This window comes from Dasypus novemcinctus, chromosome 31 (assembly GCF_030445035.2).
Source record: "Dasypus novemcinctus isolate mDasNov1 chromosome 31, mDasNov1.1.hap2, whole genome shotgun sequence".
NCBI classification, from domain to species: Eukaryota; Metazoa; Chordata; class Mammalia; order Cingulata; family Dasypodidae; genus Dasypus; species Dasypus novemcinctus.
Genome location: NC_080703.1, coordinates 44,804,776 through 44,812,824, shown reverse-complemented (window position 1 = coordinate 44,812,824; position 8,049 = coordinate 44,804,776). Strand labels below are relative to the sequence as shown.

At 51.7% G+C, this 8,049-nt stretch overlaps 1 protein-coding gene across 3 annotated transcripts in view; it reads left to right on the top strand.

The window, feature by feature from the left end:
- The first annotated feature begins 910 nt into the window (after positions 1-910).
- Positions 911-8,049, top strand: part of CPNE4 (copine 4) — a 509,926-nt gene continuing 502,787 nt past the window's right edge. The window contains exons 1-2 of one of the 3 annotated variants that reach the window (XM_058290593.2): positions 911-1,011; positions 1,104-1,295. In XM_058290593.2, coding sequence (XP_058146576.1) covers positions 995-1,011; positions 1,104-1,295 — 209 coding nt within the window. In that variant the 5' untranslated portion in view covers positions 911-994. Of the gene's footprint in view, positions 1,012-1,090; positions 1,296-4,198; positions 4,523-8,049 lie in introns of those variants that run through there. The other 2 variants (XM_058290594.2, XM_058290595.2) reach the window with 2 other exon arrangements.

The following is an 8,049-nucleotide window of genomic DNA, read 5'->3' as shown; positions in this document are numbered from 1 at the left end:
AGCACATTGCTGCCTCCAGCAGAATTTGGCTTCATTTAGTAATGAGTACAGGGTGAGGGAATAGCCTCTGCAACAGAAGGATAGTTGCGTGCTGGCATTCCTAAACCCAGAGAAGTGCGGTCCTCGTGGGTTCAAGGTCAGCGTGATGGTGTGCGTGGGGGGACATTATACAGCAGAAAAGTGGATTCTCAGAGCTGAAATCCCAGCATCTTTTCACAAATGAGGAAACTGAGCCTCATAGCAGGGACTGAGAAGCCTATAGCAGAAAAACAGAATAACCTGCTCTGAAATCGGAGAGAGCTTATTTGATGGCTTTTAAAACATCACCCATGGTAACTGTAAAGTCCCAGCAAGGTAATGTTCTCTGCCTCCTGTTTTAAAAATACAGTGAAGAGAAAGTGAGAGGGATTTTGATGCCACCTATCGGTAGACAGAGGTACAAGGGGGCATTTCCTAGCACAGCTCCTTAGTCACAGGGGAGGGGGTACGGGGTTCCTAGAGGCCCCCAAATAGAGGAACGGCAGGCGGTGGAGACAGGATCCCAGAACCGCCCTGGAGCAAGTGCCTGGCTCCTTTCTTGACTCCCAGCACCTGAAAAGGGCCTTCTTAGAGCAGTTCTCTCCTTTCCAGTAACACAATCCATCTCAGGCATATACAGAAGCAGCAGAAGAGTGCTTGTCAATTCTCACAATCACATGAAGTAGAAAGAAAAGAACACATTTTCTTGAGATTTGATTAACCCTGGGGTGAGATTCAAGGTTCTTATTTGATCCATAGCCTCAGAAATAAACCCTGTTGCTTGCAGCAGTCCTGTCGACTAGTTGAGTATGTGACCACTTTACAATAGAAAAGAAAAAAAAAAAAAAGAAAATAGAAATTCAATTTCAAAACAAAATGCTCACCCTGACTCATTCAGGGAAGGATCCAAGGATTTCAGTGCAGGGCACCGACTCTCTGCCTGTTTTTCCCCTTCATCATCTGCTACCCTTAGAAAATGGTATCACTGCTTTGGTAAGAATCCACATTTCCCCTTTTGTTCCCTGGCTCCATTCCAGCCTTTCCCTTGTCACACTGATGGGGTGATGCCTTTCATTTTGGCACAGGGCTCTGAGTGGATGCCTCCCCTTATGCTATCATACAGAGACCCGGCGATCAAATCTACCCAGAGCTGAAGCCTCCTCTGCGGCTTGGGCACACCAGTGGCCCTGTGGCTCTTCGACTTGGCTTTGGAGAATTTCCACCATGGCTGTGGAACCCAGCAGCTCAGAAACCATGAGAAGGAGGGTTGGAAGGAGGTGAGTGACACAGATAAGGGGATTGTGGTGTCACAGTCATTGAGGGGACTCTGGTGGTGGGCAACTGTGGGGGCAGTGATTGTGATCATGAGTGTATTAGCTGGTTATAAATCTTCATTTGAAGAGAGAGCTGTTGGTTTCATAGGAGAGGTGGGAGTCAATTCTGCCTTATGTGCCCTGCCAAGAACCTGTATGAATTTACCTTCAGTGTCATGCCTAAAGGGAAAAAAATCAAGTTTCTGGCATGAAGCTGCACGTGCGCTCTGCACACACTGCCTTGCAGGCGACAGTTTAGTTTCTAATTAGGGATCTGAAGCCTGCTGGCAGAGGGACCCATATTTGTCGCAAGTTGTGGCATTGTGGGTTGTGTTTATTTTGTGTGTCTATGCTTTTAATGGGGGGGGGGCAAAGATGACTGCAGTGACTTTTTTTCCTGTGGGCTTTGATTTCTCTGCTCTACGGTCAATGGGTTCAGCTATTATGTGCCTCCTTCAGAGCCTCCTTCAATTCATAGCCCTTGTTAATTCTGCTCTTCATTAACTAATTGTGTTCATTTGTCGGGTCATTCAGAAGACCCAAACCCCAGTATTTTTCATTGACAAATTAGAGGGGCAGGTTGCTGTGAAAATTAAGTGGGGTTGTCATTAGAGTACCTAACAGATGGCCTGGTAATAGTACATGTTCAAGACATCATAATTCCTCTCCTCTCATCCATAAAATAAAGGATTTGTGTGTGGTATTTAAAAAATTAAATTTAACCAATGTTTTTTGACTACCTGTTAAGTGGCTGGCATTGGAGTTACAACCTTGAACAAGAACTAAACCAGACACGTTGCCTGCCCTTGTGAAGCTGCCTTTTTAGAGGAGCAGGCAGCATGCAAGGAAGTGCAGCATGCCTTCCCCTCCATCCCTCCTCTGTGCAGGGGCAACCAGCTCAAGCTTCAAGGTTTATCTCAGGAACCCTGGAGGAATCTTTTCTGGCACAGAAAGTCCATGTTGGCTTTGCTTGCTGGTCGTGCATCCTTTCTTTCCTGGTAGGAGAACCCTTAATTTCCTCACACTCACACTCGCCTGGATCAGCCCCTCCCCAGCTCCGAGTGCTACAGAGCACGGGACCTACTCTCAGACACCGTGGAGGGGAGGGGGACCACCACCAAGCCACAGCGATGGGCTTGAGGTAGCCAGTCAAAGTGAGTCCAGGGATTGATTTGGGGGCTTCAATGAACAATCTCCCTAAGATCCTTTCCAGGGTCTGCATTTTTAGTATCATCCTATTTCCAGAGGACCTGAGAGATGACCTGGGGAAGGAAAAGTGTTGATTTGATTTTCTTCCTGAAGGCTGTCCTCTGTTGCGCAAAGATCGCCCTAGTTGCCCCCAGAGTCATTATTGGGATGCCTGCGCGGCTCACAGTCTCTTTCTCCTCTGGACCTTTCCATCGGGAGCTCTGATTGGCAGCCTCTCTTGGCTGGCATCTCCACCTTGTTGGCCAGTGCTCCCAGCACGGGTTCTCCTTGCATCCCTGCCCACGGAGGTTGTAACACGCTCCCTGCCATGCCGGGGTCAGAGAGAGCCTTTTATGCACTTACGGATTCTCAAGTCCAGTTCGTGAGTCTGAAGAGACTGGTATGTTAAGAGAAGTTAGTTATTTAGCTAATCTGCTGTTGCAGAAACAACCAGGAATGATGTACACGGTGTCCCTTCACTCATTCGTCTGAATTGGACTTTGACTACCTTTAGAAAAGGGAAACCATCTTTCTAAAGTGCTTCTTAACATGTGGCAGTGTGTCTCTTTACCTAAGACAGCACGTTAATGTTTATTTTTTTTTAGAGACAGGCACTTCTGAGACATTTCTTTATATTATGCTTATTCGGGAGCTGGGGTTATTCGGGAAGACACTGTGGGATGGAGGAAAGCCCCCTCATCCATTCCTTTATGTATGCATTTACTTATTGGAAAGTCATTATCGCGCCACTTCCACGTGCAGGACACTGCCGTAGACTCTGAGGATACAGAAATGAGCTAAATCGTCACCATCTCGGTGGCAGTTGAGCAGTCGCCCAAGAAGTTTCCTTGCATGTGTGCAAAGAATAAATCCCAGCGTGTAATTCCCCCTTCCTGTCGATAACCCGCCTTACCCTGGAGCAGGTGTGGGGTCCACGCCCTTGGAGGAGGAATCTGGTGTGGGCGACGGAGCAGAGCAGGCAGCCCGGGCCGGGCACGCGGCGGGACCCTGGACAGCGCCCCGCGCGGCAGGGCCCTGGACAGCGCCCCGAGCGGCAGCACCCTGGATAGCGCCCCGCGCGGCAGCACCCTGGACAGCGCCCCGAGTGGCAGCGCCTTGGACAGCGCCCCGAGAGTCGGGGACCCCGGAGAGCGCCCCGCGCGGCAGCACCCCAGACAGCGTCCCGAGCGACGGGGACCCCGGGGAGCGCCCCGCGCGACAGCACCCTGGACAGCGCCCCGCGCGGCAGCACCCTGGACAGCGTCCCGAGCGACGGGGACCCCGGGGAGTGCCCCGCGCGACAGCACCCCAGACAGCGCCCCGCGCGACAGCACCCCGGACAGCGTCCCGAGCGACGGGGACCCCGGGGAGTGGCCCGCGCGACAGCACCCTGGACAGCGCCCCGCGCGGCAGCACCCCGGACAGCGTCCCGAGCGACGGGGACCCCGGGGAGTGCCCCGCGCGACAGCACCCTGGACAGCGCCCCGCGCGGCAGCACCCTGGACAGCGCCCCACGCGCGCCCCGGAGCCCCCAGGGGGCGCTCGCGCCGAGGCTTCCCAACGGGTGTCTGCGGGGCGCGCGCGTGGGTTTCGTCAGAAGGTGGAAATCTCTCCAGAAGCGCCAGCTCCCCGCCCACCGCCCTCACCCCTCGCTGCCTCCCCTGCTCCCTCGCTCCTCCGCCGCCTGCTCGCCCCTCCGCGCCGAGTCACCCGCGCGCCGGCCGGCGACCCCTCTGCGCCCCGCCCCAGCCCCCTTCGCCGAGAATGGAGCCGGGATCTCCGCGGAGCCCTCACTCCGCCCTCGGCACCCTTCCCACGCGCTGTCGCTAGACCGGCCCCGGCGCGGGGGGTGGGGTGGGGGGGCGCTCCTGACCCCTCCGCCCCTGCGCGGCGCCGCGGGCCCGACCCCGGCCCCCGCCTCTCCAAAGCCGGATTCGCATTCCGGGGCGGCAGGCTCGTCCCGGCGGAATTCTCTCTGCACTTTGCGAGGCTGGCACACCCAGGTAAGCGAGCCCGGGCTCTGCCTTCCTGCGTCCTTGGGGCGCTGCTGCGGCACGACCAACTTTTGAGGGGCACGGACTTCCCTCCCGCGTCTGCTGGCTTATCCCCGCGGCTGTCCACGGGGACCGGCTTGGATCCGGAGGAACTTCCACCCCGGCGCTCTGGCCTCCGGCCTCTGCCCAGCTCCCGGGCGGGGCGGGGCGGGGCGGGGCGCCCCGGGGCCCCGGGAAAGTCCCGAGGCCCGGGCAGCGGTGGAGCCGAGTTCTGGCCAAGTTGCAGCTTCGCCTCTGGCCGTGGAAACGCTGTGGGGCTGAGGCTGCCGGGCGGGTGGGATCCCGCCCCGCGACCCCTTACAATGAGGTCCCGGTGAGGTTTAGGGGTGTCCGGGCGTCCAGACTTAAGACTAACCCAGTGACTTGCCAGGCCCCCCGGGGCAGCCTGGCCCATGGAGTAGCCTGGGGGGGGGGCGGCGCCGGGGGTCCCCTGGAACCGGAGCCGCGGGGCATCACAGCCGCGTAAGCAGGGGAGGTGGGCGGTGTCCACCCACGCTGGACCCGGTGAGCGTTGGTGCCGTCGCTGGGGAGCAGGGTGAACCCCGAGGGCGAGCCCCCTCCCCCTTGGGAAGAGACGCCCCCTCCCCTGCCTCGCGCTCCCATCCGGCCCCTGCAGGGCCGCCTCCGCCTTCACGTGGCCTCGCAAGGCTTCGGGTCCCAGAACCTGCCAGGCCCTGCAGGGACGATGCTGGGCGCAAGTCTAGGAGGAATGAATGTCTGAGGACCCCCTCCTGCGCCCCCAGGACCCTTCGGTGGCTCTGGGTTTCAGTGCCTTTTGGGAGGCGATTCCGCGGCGCCTTCACACCCTGTGTTCAAAACGATGCGAAAACAATCCTTCATCCTCTTGTTGTTTTGCTAGGATTGTAAAAGCACTGCCCTGGTCGTTCCTGGCTCGCTGGCCCTTCAGCTTCCTGGACAGCCTCTTTGAACTGTCCAGGGTGCTTGAACGTTTTCCCCTTAAATCGAGCACAAACCCTGCTCTTGGGAAAACTCCCCGGACTTCAAATGAAGTGTTCTTTGCCGCCCACTCCTTCCCTCTCCTGTCCTCTTGACAACCCCCATTTTCAAATGTTTATGTTTTACCTTTTACTTTGTGTCACAATAAACTCAGACAAACTTTCTAAAGGTAGGTGTTTTTGAATCTGTGAAAATGCTTTGTAGTTCGCATGCGCTGGCTAATGTGTGAACATAGCCCCCCCCAAAAGTCAGAGGCCAGCAACAGCTTTCCTTATCTTATGTGATGCCCTTCAAGTTTAGGAAGGTCCCATTTCTCTTTATTACCCGGTAGGTAAGACAGAGCTCGGGGCGGCTGTGACTGTGATTAGGTAACTTAACTTTTGATGTTTTCATGTCCTTTACTGTGCCTCTGCTTCTAGGCTGCACGAGTTTTGTCTGCTTGCCCATTTTTAAAGAGATGCTGTCAGTCACTCTAGCAGATCAGGGCTGTATACTCAAAGTAGGTCAAAGGGCTCCACAGGTAGGGAGGTGGGTAAAAATAGAGAGAGGTGGGGAATACAGATTAAACATCTGTTTGAATAAGCAGAGTAAGGCCCTGCTCTCATTTATCTCAAGATTCCGATGGCTTCCCAGGCTCGAACTCAGACCATTTCAGAACTGGGTGATTCCCCCAAGCATTACAGAAAAGAAGGCACCAGTCCCAGCAGGAGGGGATGTTGACCCCTGGGCAGTTTTGACTGGTTGGGCAAGAGCATGTCTGTGTGAACAGTCTTACTCACGTCCTGCCCTGGGGAAGCCCCCACCGCCCGCAAAGCCAGAGCCTTCCTTGAGTGGCAAGTGCCATTTTTATTCTTCCAGACACACTTCCAGTTTACTCGTTGGGGTCCAGTGAGTTTCCCAGCAGGAGACAACCACATTACTAGATCTTCTAAATATTTCTTTTAAAATAGTTACTCTGAGGTTTGTGACTTACTTCTAAGTTACAAAGACATTAAAAGTCTTCCTGCATATCTCAAGGTCTCTGGTAGCAACATGACAGTTTGCTTGGACTACTAGATTGTCTTCAAGAGACCTTGTCTTTAGAGGTTTTAATTAAAGTGTGTCTTGTTCTAAATGCTTCTTGTATTTTCCTTTCTTTCTTTTTTTTAATGTTACATTAAAAAAATATAAGAGGTTTCCAAATACCCCCACCCCTCCTCACCCCACTCCTCCCACATCAACAACCTCCCTAAATGTTTCTTGATCAGCATAATGACTTCTGATTTTTAAAATGCCTCATTTGGGTTAGCTGAGTAGGAAAAAAAGTGTTACTTCTTTCCAGAGTTCTTATATAGTATGCAAAGAAGAGAGGAAAGCTTTTTTTCTCCCAATCATCAGATGACTTGAATCCCCCATTATGAATGAGAAACCATAAGATTAAACTGGTCATAAGGAATCATCACATAGAAAATAATAGAAACAGGGTAATGGTGAATTCTCTACTCTCATCAGCACTTGAATATTATGGAGTCCAGTTGAACATGTGTATAAGGTACTTACCACGTCTTCCTCCATCTTCACATTGCAAGTTCCCTGAACTATAACCCCCGTACATTACGGCCACCTTCATTCACATAAAGGAAGGATTTTCCTTTTGGAGGTGACCTGCTGGAGGTGAACAGCTAATGTTGTGTGCCATCAGTGCTCCACACTTCCAGATCGTCCTAAATTCAGAGCAAGTAATGGGAAGAGTACTCTGGTGATAGCAAACTGACTGATTGGGATAAGTCTCTCTACAAGTTGGGAAAGTCCTTCATGAGTCTTTTTTTTAAAAATTGGAGATGTGGCAAGAAGATCTGTGTTTTGTGCATTTGAAGAGGAAAAGTGCTAAATTGTTCTCTACATTTGATCTTTCCATTTTTGTCTTGTTAATATTTTGAAACAAACAAACAAAAATCCCTTTGGGTCTATGCAGTAACCCAAAGTCATATTTCCTTGGCAACAGTAGCCAGTACACTGAAGTTACAAAATATCAAGGCAAAAATTTTAAATGCATTCAAAATAAAATGTTACATATTTCAAAACCATCCTATAGTGAATCAGAACTGACCTTCCAGCATATAATAATAGACTTGGGTTTGACTGTTTTTCTCCTGATTGAATGTAGATGGTACAGAACAGATTACAGGATTTTAACTCTTTTTAGAATCTTCTAAAAACACTAAAATATTTTTTCCCTTTGAAGGAACCATGTTATGAAAATAAATTGGGCTGAGGTTACAAATCCATTCTTTGGGTAAGGTGTTCATGCGGATGTTTGTGGTACGTCTAAATTTAAGCTCAATAAATGGGTCAGGAAAGATGGCTGTCTCTTCTATGCTATTTGAAATAGACAATATCTAGTAAGACCTCAATTGTAGCATTCAGTTCAACCAGTGAATATCTACTAAAACTTGTGATTACATAATAAACACATAGTAGTACTACATATACTTTGTCTTTTCTGTTCTAGAAATCTCATTTATCTGGGAGCTTTTTGT